Source organism: Balaenoptera acutorostrata, chromosome 4 (genome assembly GCF_949987535.1).
Source record: "Balaenoptera acutorostrata chromosome 4, mBalAcu1.1, whole genome shotgun sequence".
Taxonomy (NCBI): Eukaryota; Metazoa; Chordata; class Mammalia; order Artiodactyla; family Balaenopteridae; genus Balaenoptera; species Balaenoptera acutorostrata.
In genome coordinates, this window is record NC_080067.1 from 53,594,265 (window position 1) to 53,612,926 (window position 18,662).

The 18,662-nt window shown below is 37.3% G+C and overlaps 1 protein-coding gene across 11 annotated transcripts in view; it reads right to left on the reverse strand.

The window, feature by feature from the left end:
• Positions 1–18,662, reverse strand: part of MECOM (MDS1 and EVI1 complex locus) — a 294,031-nt gene that overhangs the window by 49,545 nt on the left and 225,824 nt on the right. For 8 of the 11 annotated variants that reach the window (XM_007197543.3, XM_057545830.1, XM_057545829.1 and 5 more), the window contains exon 2: positions 10,057–10,191. In XM_007197543.3, the coding sequence (XP_007197605.2) occupies positions 10,057–10,191 (135 nt within the window). Of the gene's footprint in view, positions 1–10,056; positions 10,192–12,232; positions 12,252–12,839; positions 12,901–13,092; positions 13,823–18,662 lie in introns of those variants that run through there. The other 3 variants (XM_057545825.1, XM_057545831.1, XM_057545826.1) reach the window with 3 other exon arrangements.

Sequence of the window (18,662 nt, forward strand, 5' to 3'; positions counted from 1 at the left end):
TACTCCTTGTTATGTGCTGATTCTATAAAAACCAGAGAATTTACAGTTTGTATCTTATTAACCCTAACGTTCACATTTTCCCTTCTCTGGCAGTACACTGAGAGGAATAATTCTGCTCAAAAAGTTACCGGATTAAAAAAAACAAAACAAAACAAAACTGTGCATTTGCTTTTTTCCCCCTAAACTTTCCAGTTAAATGCTTATTAGTGCCCTGTTTCATTCTAGAGTTCTATTTCCCCTTAGAAAACAATAGACTAATCTCAACAGTTTGAATCACCTCTTCTTTTGGCATCTCTCAAAGGTTTAACTTATTAGCTTCCTTTCCAACAACATGTTGATATTTGAATTGTGACATATTAGAACTTTTCAGTGGCTTCTCGGAAACAGTGAGGTTAAAGAGACAATATCCCGAAAGACCGTAAAACAGTACAATTGTCTCTGTTGGGGAATGCTGCAGAGACACACATGCCAGATCATTGGAAGAAAGTATTATGATATCATTATTTCTTTTGAATAATGGAGTCCACTATTAATCATGTCTCTTTTAGTTCCATTTTAGATTTACTCAATCCAGTGTGAACAGTCCAAGAAACAAAAGAAAGTGATGGATACACTGTAACTACACATTAGAAAGATAATTCTCTTTGCCGGGACATAGATCACTACTGTAATTTCCCTTTAAGTGTCCAGATTGTCATGTGAAGAATACTGAGTGCATAAAAAATAAGACACGGAAGAGCGTTGATGTTGGCTTTATTTACTGGAGGTAAAAGGTGACATTCCAGGCCACGAAAGGCAAGGCAAAGCAGAGTGGGTTTTAACTTCAGGGTGTTCTTTTCGATTTTAAGTGAATTTTTATGGTGCTCATGAAACTGAGGTTTGAAAAGAACTGGCAAGAGCCCGAAGTAATGAGGGCAGATTCTGGGCATGCTTCCTCATATCACAGTAAGAATGTGCCTTGAAGCCCCATCTACCGCCCTTAGAAATGCAGTGCTTTTTTCAAGGTGTTGTTACCACTTGCCATTTCATTATATCTCAACTCTTTGGATTTTACAGAGACTTAAGCAAAATTATGTCTTTGCTCTTATAATTACAATGGTCCCAAAGTGTAATTTGAATGCTTGAATCCAGAGATGTCTACATACAAAGTTGGTTTATGTTCTAGCAATAACAATACACCAGCAGGCGTTTGAGAAGTGAGAGAAGTAGTTTAAATGAAAACATAATGACAATTTGTTGCCTCAAAACAATTATGTGGGGGAAAGATGGAATGTAATATTGGAGGAATCAAGCCTTTCAGAAAAAAAAGTTATCGCATCTATGCTTTTACGTTAGAAAATAGGTCTTTCAGCAAATAAAAATATAATAAAGAATGGAAGTGATTTATGTAGCTTCTCCCACAGGTTTGTCTATTAAGTATGCTTGACCATGCTTATAAAAATGTAATCATAACATCTTTAAAATCAGTGTATTCTCAAAATTTCGGCTATATATTGCAGTCCTATGAATTACATGTCATCTGAGTTACGTACCCAAAGCAGAGACATGACTAATATAACCTCTCTGGGTTTTGTGTTAGATAAAAATGGAAGGGAATCAATTCCTCTGTTAAATTCCGTAAAAGAGTTAACAGGTCTCTTCCATCAGGGAGTTTTATGGCAAAAGTTATCTGGAACCAAAATAAAAATGTCCTGGATCTGGGATTTTGTGATGAATTCAACTCAAGTATTTAAAGAGGGGCTCAAAATCTCAAACACTTAGAAAAAGTTGGAATGGATACAAAAGGGCTGTTGATTTATTATTTTGCTGTGTGTCTCTCAGAATGCTCTACTAGAAGGGAGAACACAATCTCTCCCAATATAAGGTGAAAAATTAGAGGAATGGGGCCTTTTAGTATAAGAAAATAGGATTATATGAGAATTCCGTTTTTTAAAAGTCATGATAAATATTTTAAAACTGTGTTAACTCCTTTAGAGTTTTCTATTTGGTAGCTAATACCAAATTCCAGAAACACAACATGTTATGAACATGACCTAACTCTCCATATATCGGAAACTTTTGAAAGTGGAGGTGGTCTTTTCATTTTATCATAGAAAAAATTTAATTTTTCCAATATCTTGCTGGACTCTTTTTAATTTTTCCAGAAAGCTTTATCTCTGTCCTTGTAAGTATGGATATTATATATAAATCCCTGAATACTTTAATTTATAAGAATAAATATTATCATAAATGGTTTAATAGATCTTTCTATATTCTTTTATTTTAAAATTTGCCAAAATATCACACTAGTGAAATTTGTTAATATTTTTAAAAAAATTCTAAAGCATTCAGATATTTGAAGATAAAACTAGAAATCCCTCAAATTGTTCACTTTTACTACTGGTGAAATTCACAATTTAAGGCATAAATATAATATTATGCATGTATATAGGAATTACTCTAAAAAATAATTATTCTTAATTTATATTAATCAAACCTTGAAATGGTTCCAAATGTCAAAAGGATATCTGTTCAATTAATATTCATAAGGCTAAGCTAAAGGTAAAAGGCAGTGGTGATGTGGATTTGATTTAGCAAATTTTAGACTGCCAAAATGTATATTTTCATACAACGTTATATATTAGTATATATGTGCTTGGATATATTATATATTTTATATGTGATTTATAAATGTGGCAAAGTATACATTTTAGGGACATTTTAAAATCTGCACAAGATGTTAGTAATCTCATATTTTACATATTAATATAAATTAATATTTAATGGCATGTGATTAATTCTATTATATATCATATAAGTTATATACAAATATATATTTTATAAATTGCATATTATATGTAATATATGTTATAGATAACTATTTATTATATATAGTTGGGACTGAAATTAATCACACTTTATTAAATATTCATTTTCTTTTGTTATTTAAGCCCAAGAGGACAGCCACTAAAAGAGAGTATGGACAGTTTTAAGCATTCTGATAGCAAAGGCAATAGGCTATAAAAGACTTTCAGATTAATTCTGTTTTGTACTGTCACAGTCTGTGTTCAACCTATTCCTCCATCAAATTGATAATGCTACCATTTGTATTTATAAATGGCAATAATGTGGGTTCTTGTTTATTATCCTATAAAATAGAAAAATCTAGAATCTGTCAGATCAGACTTGCTGTCTAGTTTGCTGTGCTTGGATCGATTCAAAGTATTATGCTTGTATTACTGAGACAGAAGAAAAATTCAGTGCACACAGAGAAAACAAGAAAGAAAGAAAACATCATTTACTTTTAAAAAGATGAATAAGGACTCATTGTTATGAATTCTCATTTATTTTTCCTGGTCAAGCACTGGAAGTTTTATTTATGCTTAATAGACTGCATTTGGCATGTCTGAAAATGGCAGAAGTGTGACTTATGAGTGACCTTCAACCTATTCAGGAAGTTGTAATAATTGAAATAATAGAGAAATGTACTCCCTGCAAAATCTGTACCGAGAGACAACTTTTTCAGACTATTGCCGTCTTTTCACTTTGAAGTAGACAGTTGATTTCTTCCCTCCCACCTCCCAACAATCAGCCTGAATGCTTTATTTTCTATAGCTTCATTCAATTTACCAGTCCGAAGACGAGGAAAAGCTGAATGGAACTTTAATGTTTAGAGTGTGGATAGAAGGGGAGATAAGTGACCATTTGCATGTCTGAACAAAGTCAATATTTGATATGAGCACATCTGTCAGTCTTGGTGCTGCAGAGGTAACATCAAGTCCACAGAGACAACGTGTGCATATGTGCTGGCTTTAGGAGACTTGCTCTGGACCCCTGATCCTTCCATAGCAACATGGGAAACCCCTACTCAGGAGGGCAGGAGTGACAAGTTTTTAACCTCTGAAAGAAGGACCCTATTACACATTCTAATCCTGATTAGTAAGAGATAACTAAAAGTGTCTTCAGCAGACAGAGACTGATGACAGAATGTAAAGATATTTGTCCAACAGAATGGAAGCATTATCGTGGCCAAACTTTGCTAAAGCAAACCATCCTTAGTTTCCTTAGTTCCTCCAAAGACATAGTATCCCGAATTTGTCTTTAAGGTAACAGTCTAAAGACTATAAGATATTAACTGAGAAATGTCAGGTACTGTCTTGCTGTATCTGCTTCCAAAACAAAATTATACGTATCCACTGGCTATTTTCAGAACAAAAATATTAATGAAGGAGAAGTTCTGCCCCACACATCTTTATCTCTTCATTAAGAACATGAAGAGAAAGCCAAGTGTAATTTATTGGATGAAACAAAACAGAAAGGACTGACTGTTGACTCTAGTTTGCAAGAACAGGGCAAGTGATAAAGATACACATTATTATACCTGGAGCCTACAGTGTACCCAGCCTGGAAGCCTTGCAAGTTGTCCTGTTAAATAACCTCTAAGGATCTCTCTACAGACCCCACAAGAAATATTCATTAGCCACCTGTCTTTAATGTGGCCATTTTGTCTGACTCTATGAAAATTGATCATTCTGAACAGTTTCAGAATGCTTGGAAAGTGAGGAAGCTAAAGATCCTCTTTGGGTTTTTTACTAGGCTGGAGGTGTTTCTTGTGTTCTTGACCAACATGTTTTCCTCCTTGATGACTGGCTTGTAATGAATTCTGACAACTATCTTTTTGGTACCATTCCAGAAATAGCTGGAGTCTGGTATGGTTGTGATGCTTTTAGATCTTCCTGAATGAAAAGTGTTGTGTACATGCAAATATTAATTACTTAGAATGTGCAGATCATCTTTTTTCAATTTATGTGGTTTGTGGATCTTGGTAAAAATTCCTAGTCTGTATAGTGCTATGGCAGGGTTGTGTGCTGGGCATAATTACATGAGGGAAACTTTTTTGTGGGGAGGGGATGCTATTTGTTTTATCATGTAAATATCAAATGACAGACTATGTCTGAGACAGCTTCATCTTCGGGTGAAGGAAGTGACTTATCAGCCAGACAGCATCCCCCCAAAGTCAGCTTAGGCACCGTTCACAAAGCCAGTCTCTGGGTATTGCCAGCTGGCATTCATCTTAAAACAGCAGAGCATAACTTTGGTATAAAAGTGGAACTTGACTTAAAAGCAAAGCAAAGAAAATGGCCAAAGCCAATAATAATTTTAACATCAAAAGAGGTCATAGAAAATGTGGACAGAAATCCTTGTAAAGGAAGAGCAAATTAACAAATTACCTGACAGTTGACGCAAACATGTTTAAAAAGTAGAGAAAGGCTAAGATACTACATTTTGTTTTTTTGCACAAATTGCATTAATTGAATGATGTAGGCATACATTTTTTTTTCAGTAAAAAGCCAAAGAAAATAACTTGATAACTGAGTCCATAATAAGCCTGCAATAATAATACTGCTATAGTGTCACAGCAGCCTGATAGCACTGCTGACGTGGACCCAGGGAGAGGGAAAGTGGGTGTGCCAGTTCAGCCATGATGGTCCTGGAAGCAGTTAAAACTTTATAAGGTAAAGCACAAACGAGAACAATGCCTGATCCAACTGAAAACACTGTAGAATCTTGCAGCTGTTCCTCAACGACAAGGGAGCTGGCAGAATCCCCTACGTGAATTCTGACCTTGTATTCTCTGAAGGGCACTCCTTCTTCTAGATCTTATTTCTTCAAAATATACATCAGGTATTAGATAATCTCTTATCGACACATTTTGTTTTCTTCAGAGGGAACAGCAGACTTCTCTTAGTCTACTTACTAAATACCAGCTGTCAAGGGCCTGTTTAAAAATGAAAGGACTTATCACCTTGTGTAAATGACAAGATTAATAATGTCTTGGGTTTCTGAGAACTTTATTCCACTTGTAGACCATGTTAGGGCAGGCCAAGAGCTTGAATGAAATTGCGTTCCTTTCTGTGATGCACACCTATAAAATGTTACCCCAAATCACATGCCCAGATCTTTCTCATTATCATGAGTGGAAAGGTAGGTCTTGTGTAAGTCGAAAAAGTTCACTTACACGAATTGGGCCATAGTGACCTGTCTGATTACAACCAAAACGGTTTCACCATGAAGAAGTATTAGAGGAAAACTTGTGTCCAGAGAGCTATTTCATAAGTACACTAAACTTGTGAACATATCCTAGATAAGCACTGGCCTGATTTGAGGTACCTAGGGGTTCTGTGGGCCCACTTGCCTTTGATCTAGGTGAAGGGTATAGCAATGTGGAGTTCTGAGGAAACTCATCAAAGGATGGAGGGAAAGGCAGGAGCAGGGTGAGAACAAATCTAATGCAACATGCTCCATCGACCCATCAAAATGGATGTAAAAGTAAGATATCTACAAGACAACAAAGAAAGGGACATCAAAATATCCAGATTTTAAAAAAAATACTCAGTAAATCATCTAGGTGTTTGGCCTACTTGACATTAAACACATGGGTGCTTCCAGATGTAATGAAACCTCTGAATAATTAATAAACAATTTTCATGCTGTCTCTACATATTTGGTCCTCTTGAGGACCTGTTCTGGAAAGAACTTTCATTATCCAATTCTCTGCTTTTGCTCCTGCCCTGATCTACCTCCCAGTGCCAGTTCTGGATCCTCAACCAGGGATAATTCAGACCATTAAAATGCAAAGATATTGAAGCATTGTCTGTCTCAGTAAAAATTTTCAGCTAAAGGCTGTGCCACAGCTATGTAACACTATACAAAAACTTTAAGGAATAAGGGGAAAAATAATTAGGACTTCAAGGATAAAGAGCCTTGGGTGTTTTTAGTGGATCTACTATTTTATGACCGGAGTGTGACTTAATTTACTAGTGTCTTTGGTGCAGCCTTCTTTTACAAAGATAAATTACTGTAGTTAATACAATATTTTCAGGGGGGAATAAGGATATCAGTCAGAAGCTGCGGCTGCTTAGAAAATATGGTTTAGCCAGTATGCCAGTGTTTTCAGAATTTCTATCTCCAAAAACATCACTGCAATAATTTTGAAAACATGAAATGAAAAAGACATCTAAAAACAATAAACTCGAGTCTTCTAGGCAGCATTGTAAAGAAAAAAGCTGCCACAAAGCTCACTCTGGCCTGAAAAAAAGAAATCTGCAATAAAATAACTTGCAGAAATCTATTGGAAGATTTAAATTCTGAAAAATCCCCTCAAATAAAATGCTTGTAGAGAGGTATTAGGAAAATGTTCATGGAATAACCTTTGTCTTTATGATACAAAACAGATTGCACGCTTTATCAACTTTACCTGAAAATCAAAACCTAGGCTGTTTCTAAGTACCTCATCACCCCAAACAAATCAAATATAAGTTTTATCCAAGACAACGTGTTTTGACTGTCCCACTATTATCAAACTGTATTATCACCTTTAGCAGACACATTAATTCTCTTTTATAGAACTCCTTCACATCATTATAAAACTGATCCAAATTGACTAAACTTGATCTTGAATATTAGAATTTTTAAAAATACATATCTTTGCAAAAGTAAACTATAATTTATACCCTCCTTTTCGTTTTAGGTCATCTTTTCCCTTCTTTGTTGGATGCCCTAATTATTACAATGACTAGCTTGCCGTTGAAAGATTCCCCTGAAATTCTTCATTTTTAAAGCCCAGGACTTATTTAAAATTCATTTTATAAACTTGAGCTCTATCTAAGAATCAGAGCAAAGAGGAACACTTTTTACAGTTTTTTGTCGCGTGCTTAATTTGCTTTTGTGTGTGCAGGTGAGCTGATGTTGTTAATGTTTAATAATTACTCCTGATCCAGGGTGTCTCTTTATATCTGGATATTAAATAATATGTCACACAGTGGGAGCGTTCATTATGAGATGAGTTGTGCTTATTCACCATTTGGCAGCTCCTATTCCTCACGGAAAACAGAGTGAAAAAATAGACCTAGAGAATCTCTCTAGTCAGCTCTTTTATCATGGCATCTAGTCCAACATTCACATTTCAAAGCTGCCTGGAATTGCTAGTCTTAATTGGCTTTTAGAAAAGATGCATACACTATTTTGATGTCTGCTCTCGTTTGTCTTGTCAACTGGGTTAAGTGTGATTGTATGCATATATGTCTATCACACAAATCTGACTTTTACCTCTGACTTTCCTCTCGTTGTTTATGGGTGAACTTACTTGACCATAGAATGTCAATTTCACAACTATGTTATTTGATATGTACTCTCTTACCATCTTAGATTTCTGCCAGCATAATACATAAGTTTAAAATGAGAACTTACAGAAATAATAGTGTATGTCTAATATTAGCCTTTTATGGTTTTCCTGATTAACTATTTTCCCTGATTCTTCAGTTAAAATATGTAAACGTGCTCTTCATTAAGATACAAAACCATCATATTTTCTTTCGAAAGCAATGCATTTTACAATGTGTACCTCAAAAGTAACCATGTGAAAATTATAAATGCCTACTCTAATAAGCGATCTAATTCATACTTAAGAACAGCAAAATAGTTTCCTTTTTAAATGAGATCACGATTCCCAAGGACAAGAGTATATTTATTAAAAAATATTAGACCCATAACTATTAAATGAAAAAATGTATTGGCCACAAGTCTCATTCTTCAACCATCTTTTCACTGATCCTACAACAGTTTTATCTGTCTAAGGAAATAGCTCCTGTTATCAGTAAATAGGGATAGCAAATAATTATTATGATATAATTACATTATTTCATCTTACAGCTGCCTTTTGAGGTCTTCCAGTTCCTTTTTTAGGAGGCATCACACGCACAATTCACTCATTTACAACACCTATGTAATTCCCACACCTACATATAGTCAGTGCTCAGAAATGTTTGTTGTTGATGGTGACAGTAACTCATATGACGGACTTGGGATATTTTCTGCTTACGATCAATAGCTAATTTAATAATGTTTTCCTTTGTCAATAATGTCTCTTGTTTTCTTACAGCAAAGGGAAGAAACCAATTGATTGGTTTATTATTTTTGATATATGTTGAAGATTTTAAAATGATTCCCATTTAAACCTAATTTTATAATTTACTACCTCTTACACAGTTTAGTCAGTAAAAATTATCTAGTAGCTGGTAAAACGCCAAAGAATAATCTCATAACAATGATTGAAACAGAGTCTTAGACCATATGACGCTAGCATAACTTACCAGCTTTCAAATGGAAACATCTAATTTAAACTTTTCTTTTTCTTGGTGGTGATTTTCATAGTAGATTTGCCAAGCAACCATTTTAATATGGTCTTTGAAACATATTTGATTTACATAACCATCGGTTTAAAAGAAATAAACGATGATAATATAACTATATCCTAACTCAACGATGTTTATAAAACAAAAATTAGCAGGTTGAAGTTCTTGTTGCTTTAAGTATTGTCATACTAAGTTACAAGATTCATAACCTCACTTTATTGAGTGCAAAATATGTTTCTTGATATTTTCATGATCCTGTTTCATAGTTATTGTTATTAAAGTTAACCTCACTGCATGAGCCTCCATAAAGCAATTTCCAGCAGTGATACTTTTAAACATTTCACATAAACAACAACAAAAAATGTTATTTGATTAATCTAAAAGTGTTTCTCATTTATAATTAGGCAAATCAAATGCATAATCAGACAAGTTCACACGTAGATCATACATATATCTCTACCTATTATTTAAAATAAAATCTATATAATATTTCAAGTGTATCACTTCCAATTTCTGCATAAATTCAATGTTCTTGATTAGTTCAGTACTTTCTATGAATGTCTCCTTATTATGATGGCAAAGTAAAAAAAAGGTAAAGAATAGCTACTAATAAGTAGTATTCAGTTTTTAAATCATTCAGTCATTCCCAGAGAACTAGAGCATTTATGAAGTTTACTAGCACAAAATTTACTAGCAAAAAACTACCCAAAAAAGAAGTACTGAAAATGACTTTATTCTGCATCTTATATTTGGGCATTACCTTTCACCATATCGACAAACAGGCCACAAGGGTCTACTGAAGCTCACTGTTATTTTTATTCTTCAGGCTTCACTGATACTTTTAGTGCTCTCCAAGAAAGACAAGAAAATCTTTACAACATACCTGATCATTTATCTGGCATGCAACGAGGTTGTGCTGATCATAACAGCCAGCGAACCTGATGTACTTGAGCCAGCTTCCTACATCTGGTTGACTAGCATCTATGCAGAACTTCACATTGCAAAACTCATCTAAGATCTAGAAGGAAGAAGACGAGAACAATCAATTTCCATTATCAGTTCATTCATTAGAATGGTTAATTGCTTGAAAATATTTTATTCAAATGTATTTTTCCTCCTTTGAATCCTTAAGAGAAAAAAAGTCAGACAGCATGCATATTAATAAAGAAGGAATAATAATAAGTTATCTTAGAAGTGCCAATGTACTGCCTTTAAAGGAACAAAGCAATTGTAAATTATTACAAAAACTGATTAATTGGTTTTAAGAATGCTCGATTCCTTGTTATGAATGAATGAGTGCTATTGCCTTAATTTTATCCAATGTGATTTTTACGAAAAATAATATTGAACAGCATATATTAACATAATATTTCTAAACGATACAAGTCAATATTTTAGGTTCAGATAATCTTCCCTTGTAAGTGTATACTTTCACATATTTTGCACTTTAAATTAATGCAATTTAAAAACTTTAATCTAAATATTGTCAAATTCCTTTTCAGTTTGCATTGCACTACCATGAAACAAATCACACCCGTAATTGAAGAAGATAATAAGATTTGTCTCACTGATGCTTCCGACCAAACTAAAGAAAAACAAATGAAAATAAATAATTGGTAAACAGTTGTGCAAAATATGTCAACCTAAAGTTTTAGGTAACACATGCCAATACATATTTCAACTTTATGTTCGTAAGTAAAATACCAAAACTGGCTTGTGAACAAGTAAAAAATATGTAAGAATATTGACATAAATTGCCATCATTATATATGGTTGTGTATGTTAGTGTTGTTATTTTTCATGAGATTTTATGTTTGGCCTAGGCTAAATATTAATCACTACTCAGGATACCTATTAAACAAAAATTAAGATGGGAAGTGTCCATTTTTAAGGTCTTGTCTACTTAAACGAGGCTATTCGGATTCAATAGTAGCAATAATGTTTTAAACATCAATATTAAAACCTGCAGAGTTGTTGACCTGATGGTAAATAACTAGAAAGTCTGGTAATGTTAATGTCAATCAGTTAGCGCAAACTTGAGGAAGTTTCCTATCAAAGACTAAACAATCTAGTCTAGAACATTAATTGATGAATTAAATAACCTCCTCCCCGCCCCCCCAGAACTCTGCTGTATCTATACCTATAAAAGTTAAAACTAAACACTCGGGTGCATAGACCAAAGCAATTTTGCACAGAATTCAGGTAATCACCCAGTTGCAGATTCAAGTCATTAACTCACCACAAACTTCAAGAAGAAGCCCAGTACTCAGAGGGCTCTAGTCAAGAGGCATTATGAATAAGCCTTTGGCCATCAGGCAATTAAAGGGCAATAAGTAGTCCCACAATTTTTAAAAGAAAAATTGAAACATAAGATAGGAATAATAATTGCCACACACACACACACACACACAAATCAAGTCTTTTTCAAGGAGGCCTCTTCGCACCACCAACAACAGAAAGTCTATATTAAATACCCTCTCTAGTGAGAAGAACAGATTTTAACAATTCCTCATTTATGAAATTACAAACTTTAAGTTGTTTTCTTCAACTTTCAATGCTGAGCAGCTTAGATGGCAACTTGAGATTTCCCCCCTCCTCACATGTCTGGAAGGTGCATAAACAATAACAGCAATACACACTTTAAAACAGTAAAAGGTTGGGATTGTTGCTTTGTTTTTTGGTTTATTTGATTTCTGGTTAATATTTGTTGTTTGTTTTCTTGACTAGCCCCCCTCCCCCCAAAAAAGGTAGTTCTACTGACACACTAGAGAAATATTTAATGAAGGAAACAGGGTGAAGGCAGTGAAATGCAACACCAATTCCATTTCATATTTGCAGAAAGACGTGGGAAACTTGTTAATTTCAAAAAGTCAAAAATCATTTATCCCCTTAGCTTTCTAGCATTCCCTTTTTGCAAGGGCAGCGTAAGTACTGCATATACTGCACATAAAAATTCTAGGTGTAATTTTACTTCGTGTTAACATTATTGCCATTGCCACTGTCAACAGTGAAATTAATTTAAAAACAGGTTCATTTCCAAAGAATGTCTTTTTACATACATGTAATATGATTATTCAAATATTTCACCAACGTATTAACTTTCTTACTCTCCGTATTCTTGCCCCAAGACAAAAGCTTAACTTTCTCCAGAAACCTTCCCCCCCACCCCGGGTGAATTATTCGCTTATGATTTGTTAATACAACTGCATTTGTCTCCCAAATGTCTTAATCGTCTCGGAAATCTCGAATAAAATAAAGTAACAACACATCTTCCGTCATTTCATCGAACACACTCCTGTGTTTTTAAAAGCTGTCAAGTTCCAAAGATAGCTTAAAAAAAAATATTCCCTTTAGGCGGACTTTAGAGAAAGGCCCTTTCAAAAATCCAACAGCGAAAGGAGAAAAAAAAATTCCCCACAATCTAGCCAAAGGGTCCGAATGTGACTTTCTCGCGAAGCAGCACACGATGTTGGACAGCAAAGCTGTTACTTGGCAAGGTGGAACTCGGCCGAAAGCGGCTCCAAAGTCGCGTGGCCGGTGCCAGGAATTCAGATTTTGGCAGCCCCACCTTCTGAGTCCCTGATACCGACGGACAGACACACGGAGGGAGGGGAAGGAGGAGAAGAGCGCGAGGAAAGGAGGCCGACAGCCGGCAGAGAGACCCACCGAAGGCCGGACGACCCACCCCGGAGACGCGTCCAGACCGCACTGTTGCACAGGAGGAACAAGGAAATCGCCAGTCCCGGCAACGTAGATAAGCACAGGGCTCCGCGAGACTGCGGGCAAGTAGGAAAAGAAGGCTGGGGGGGGGGGGGGGGCGGGGGGCGCCCCGGAGAAGGGGTGCCAAGGCAAGAAACTGTCCCAAGAAACAAACTATGCACATCGCCAGGACTTCTTTTTTTAAAGTGAGTTGTCTTACCTTAAGATTTCTATGGCCTCAACTCAGCAATAAAAGGCAATCACAGAGGAATTAAAACAAACAAAATAAAATAATCAGCAGCCCCCAGGTTTCCTGCACGAAAATCCTTTCATACGATCCCGAGCCACATTTCGAGATGTTTAAAAAAAAAAAAAAAAAAAAAAAGCCTCGCGTCTCGATTTCCGAATGGTCTCTGATAACTTTGTCCGTCTCTAGGATCTGCTCGCCAGGACCACGCGTTTCAGATTTATTGTCCGCCAACAGTGTATTTTTAAGACCAGAAATGAAGTCTCCTCTCGTCTGGGTGACCCGAGTTTGGTGTGTTTTGGCTTTTTTCCCCCTTCCTAAATGAGTTCCGAGCTATTCCTTCTGGTTCACATCACCTCCCTCTTTTCTCACTTTCTCTTGCTCTTATCAGCCCGATGTGTAATGAAAGTTATCTGAAACCCACTAAAACTTCTTCCACTTCTCTCTCCCAGTTCCGAGGTGGGAGGGGGGGGGGGGAGATACAGGCAGGAGGAGGAGAGTTTGAAAAGGTGGGGGGCCTGGGGAGGCGAGGGGAGCTCTAGCCCCCTTTCTGATCCTCCGCTGCGCCTTCCCCGGTCCTAGACCCTCACGGGATCGTCCCCTTTCGCAACTCCTAGCTCAGCCGCCGGGTTTCTATTTCATGAACTGTCTCTTTAAAGAGGATCTGCTCGGCCATCCAGAAAGAACCCGGGGCGAGGGAGAAAGGGAGCTATCTCCCGCCGCCCAGAGTGATCGGAAGCCAGACAGGCTCCTCTTTCAGTAAATTTTTAAAGTGACAGCAGCCTCCTCTGGCGAGAGAGGTCACAAAAAGGTCGCCAAGACTCAGTCCTATAGGGACAGACTGATTACGGATGCACCATCCCCCTTAAACATGTAGATTTCTCTGGGTAAACAACCAATGGGGAGATCTCGCCAGGCAGGATTTCTTTCCCCAGGGAAATATCCTCTGTTTCGGTGTCCTGAAAGCACAAGTGTAAGTGTGTGTGTGTATGTGTGTGTGTGTGTGTGTGTGTGTGTTGGGGGATGGGAGTAATGGGGTGGAGAAGGGCTTTCGGGGTGTGAGGGTGTGTGCACGAGGCTGGGGGTGAGGCGCTGGAGGGGGTGAGGTGGAGGTTTAGGGTGAAGAGACGCTGGCTCACGCTAACCATAATTACTTTAGAAATTCTCCGAAAACAGTAGCCTAAAAAGTTGAAAAGGCCATTTCCAGTTTTCTGTTAAGTATTTATTATTCTTATTGAAATTCGTACTCTGATTTTTCCCTCCATTATCATAGTTAGGTCAGCAGAAGAGCATGCTGCTTTTTAAATCATATTTTTCTTAGAAGAAGGAATTTAAAAATCTGAAACATTATTTGCATATAACCTGCCCAAATAGCGTATTAGGAGCTTAGAGAGGTTGACGATTGTCTGGTGAGTTTTTGCTATATTCTCTGATACATTAACTAAAACATCATGAATGCCCCAAAGTGGAATTGATAACTCAGATTATTTTTTAACTTTTAACATCATAAGTGTTGTTTTGGGGGAATCAGTACTATATGGTGATTAATAATTTTCTAATATATATGGTCAGCTTTTATCAACACATTCCAGAAACAACATTGGAAGAAAGAATATAGGGAATGCGTGGCAAAATAAAAGTGTCTACGGATTTACTCCAGCCAAGCTTGGAAATTTTAGTAAAATCCATCGGTTAAATGGAAATAAACGCTTTTTTATCACAAATCTCCATTCATAAAAACAAATGGACAAAATCCAACTTCTCAGCTCAACAATGGAAAGTTAAGCAAAGTAAGCGAGTCAAGGGACACTTGAGGGGGAGGGGTAGAGAGAGACGGGATGGAAAGCGCGTTTATGTTAAACTTCATCTGCAAACGGAGACGGTACAAGTCCCTTTTTGTTTTCTCCAAGTGCAAATAGACGTGTAAATCTAGTAGATCTGTATTTCCCCAAAATGCTGATTTAAAAACAAAAATAGTAACAAAAGGGAGGGATGGGGGGGAGAAAATGACAAGAGGTGGTGACTAATTCGTTTTGGTGGCCTGTTATCTGTGACATTGAACTGTTATTTCAGATAATGGCCATTGTTTGCGGGAAAATCGCACAGCAATGGTAGGTAGGACAGGAAAAATCCTTTGTAAATAACCTAAAACCCGGTCAGATATTCCCATAGAGTTCGGCGCTTGAGAACCTTTAAGAACTCCGGGCTTGCTGCTGCCATTGATTTCCTGCCCTTCCTCAACTTGCCCATTGTAGGAGCTCCCCCGACCCTTTTTTTTTTTTTTTTTTTTTTAATTTAGCCATAAATTAGACCGGCTCGAGCTATGAGCTGTTCTATTTTCTTCCTGTCAGGATGAGGGATTTGTTTTATGATGCATTGTGTGTTAAATACAAGTAATCTGGGGAACCGATTGCTTCAGACAGTGCGGCCTGATCAGGGGGTCTGAGAGCTCAACGCCCCAATCCCCCGCCCTAGTCTCTGGCCCCCACCTCCTTGCCCTTTACAAAGCTGCTGTGAAAAGGAGGAAACGTCGGTGGATAAACAAAAGTTCGTATGGAATCAGTGGCAGGTCCTGGCTAAATTAGGATTCGTGGAAAGGGCCTCGGAGTTTTTTCCCTTATATTGGGTTCGGGTGGGGGAGGCGGGGCGACTTTCAAGATCTGGGCACTTGCAGGTGCGTCAGGAGGCCGGTAGATGGCGTTGCGCCCCGAATTAAGTAGCGGCGCTGGCGGCTCCAGCCACCCAGGTGAACCCGTTGCCGCCCGCCGGGTGCCGGCAGCCGAGCTCTGCCCTCCGCCTCCCGCGCGATCCTGCGCCTTCCGGAGCCTCAAGCCCGGATGGGTGCACCCTGCAGTCCAGACCCGCAGACACGGATCTGAGCTAAGGCTATTGCTACGCATGAAATTCTCTTCCTCAGATAGAGCCAAAAGAGTTAACACTTTCTTTCTAAGTCCTTGGAAGATTCATCGAGAGAGATAGGGGATTATTTAGCCTTATCATTATTATTTTATTAATATCATCCTCCTCAGTCTGGTTCTCCACTGAATAACTTGTGAGAAAGACTAAAGGACCTCGGCAAACATCAGATCTCAGTATTTCTTCTCTCTCTCTCCTCTCCCTCTCGTTCCCCCACCCCCGCCCCTCCCCTCTTGATAACTTCACGGAAAGGCAATCACCTCGCTTTTTCCTGACGACACAACTTGAAGTTTAAAAATGGGGTCCTGAAATCCCAGAGTATCTAGAAGGGCCTTGATTCTCAAGAAAGGAGCCTCTGACTATTTCAATAATAACCCTTTAGGACAAGACCCTGACCTGCCTCCCCTGATCAAAAGTGACACGGAAGAGGAGCCGGAGGGCTGGAGGAAAAGGTTTTTGCATGGGGGCTTGCTTTGCTCCCCGGTTAACTGGCTCAACATCAGGAGGTTTCTAAAACAATAAACAAATACAAGGAGACAAATACCACCACCAATTCCCTTTATTCCTTGGGATTTCTGGTGAAATCTGTTTACAGTAGTTCCCAGTTACAAATTAGTCTGCAAAAGCTGCTGTCTGCTCAGCAGTAATCAGTAACATGCGTGTTCTGCAGTGTTTAGCGCTGCCCTTGAAATGGGCTATTAAAAATAATGGTTTTACTATAATCTCAAACCAGCTTTAATTTGCAAACATGTATCAGCACAGATGATCTAAGTATTAAGGGAACGGAATAGGAGAACATACAACAACAAATGTACAGTTTAAAAGCAGAACATAGAGTGATTTGGTGGCGATGTTTTTTAAAAAGAATCATACTTTAAAAACATTTTTCCGGAAGGAATGATCGTTTTTTCTGCCCTGTTCTGTTAATTGTTGTTTACCAGGAAAAAGGCATTGGAAAATATGAGGTTTGAGTGTGACTTGATAGATTTTCTGGGAGCTGTAAAGATCCCCCTTTGGCTGATGGCAGGGCTGGGGTGGGAGAGGTTAATGTGTTTTCTTCCTGGTCTGAAAAGGGCATAAACCCTCCTCAGGCCCCTTCCTTCCTCCCCCATCTGCGTGGATTGCAGAATCTTTAAAAGGCTCAAAGATTTCCAATAAGGCCACTGGCTTTGCCTTCATTGTGTAACTGTTTATTTAAAATAAGTCAATATACTAGTTAAAGCAGTAAGAAGTTAGTACTCCAGTATTCAAGTGATTCCCACAAGACTGTAAGCTGATGCCTCTTTTAAGCCTTAAACTTCATGGTTGTCCCAGAAGTAAAAGTTCTGCTAATGGAGACCCTATGGGCATGGTACATTCCAGCACATCATTAAAGGAAAGAAAAGCAGTCCAGCCAAAGCCAGATGAAATGACTGCACTGTCCACTTTTAATAGGCTTCCTGTGGACAAACAACCCTGTAACACTCTACAGAGGACAATATTTAAAAACAAGACAACTTGCTGGCAGTTTTCAATACCATAAAGTTAATAAAGTATGTTCCCATTCACCCTGACATTATGTTTTTAGTTTATAGAGGAAGGCACTTTATAACCTCAGCCTAAGTAGAGTTCCCTTAATTCTGTAGATTTGGGTTTCTTGAGGACGCTAAATATACACTGAGCTCCAAGCCTGACATTTTTGTTTTAACGCTGTGTTTGTTTTGGTTTTTTTTTTTGGTTTTTTGGTGGGTTTTTTTTTTGTTCGTTTGTTTGTTTTGTTTTTTGTCGTTTTTCAAGAACATACAAGTGCATTTTTACATTTCTCAAGTTCAGTTTCATTCATGGAGATCCTGTTAAATCCTGTTGCATACAGCTCACGTCAAGAAGCATGAAATAATCTGAGAAATTGACATTTGGCTGAACAATAACTGCTTGCTAATTAAATTAGCTTCCTGTATGGATATTGATGTGTGTTTAAAAAGAAAATCAATGCCTCCTTTTCCACATCAGAATCGGATTTTGTAAAATCTTACCTAACTTAACTGATACAAAGCTAAGAAAAAAATATAAGTACGTCTTTAGGACTCAAGAGATTTCCCACTGATTCGCATATAAATATTTCTCCCAATACAGAAACTCCAATTTGTCTCTCCTCTTTCCTTCCCTCCAAATTCTTGACCACCTACAATTTCTTCTCTCAAATCTTTTTACTTAATAGGTAAGCCTTGGAATGAAGAATCACGTTTAGGCAAGATAAACTAGATTGGGAAGCCATGGAATCAAAGGTAATATTTTGTTTAATTTTAATTTATATGTTTTAGTCAGGGGAGTCTTCCACAAGCTTGGCTCCCTAAACTTAAAGACGAATCCTGTCATATTGGGTAGGTAGACCCAGCAAAAAAAAACAGTCACGCACAATAAGAGTTTACAAATAAAAAGCCCTCTGGATGTCCGGTCACCAACATATATTATTACCACTGCTCAGGAGAGATATTTCTGGTCTCTTTTGATGGACTTTGTCTTTTTTTTTTTTTTTTTTTAACTCTATGGGGGTGGGGGAACTGTTAAAAAAAAAAAAAAGAAAGAAAGAAAAGAGGAAATTAAAGGTAAAAAAAAAATGTAAATAAAAAATTTCCCTTGGTCTGGAA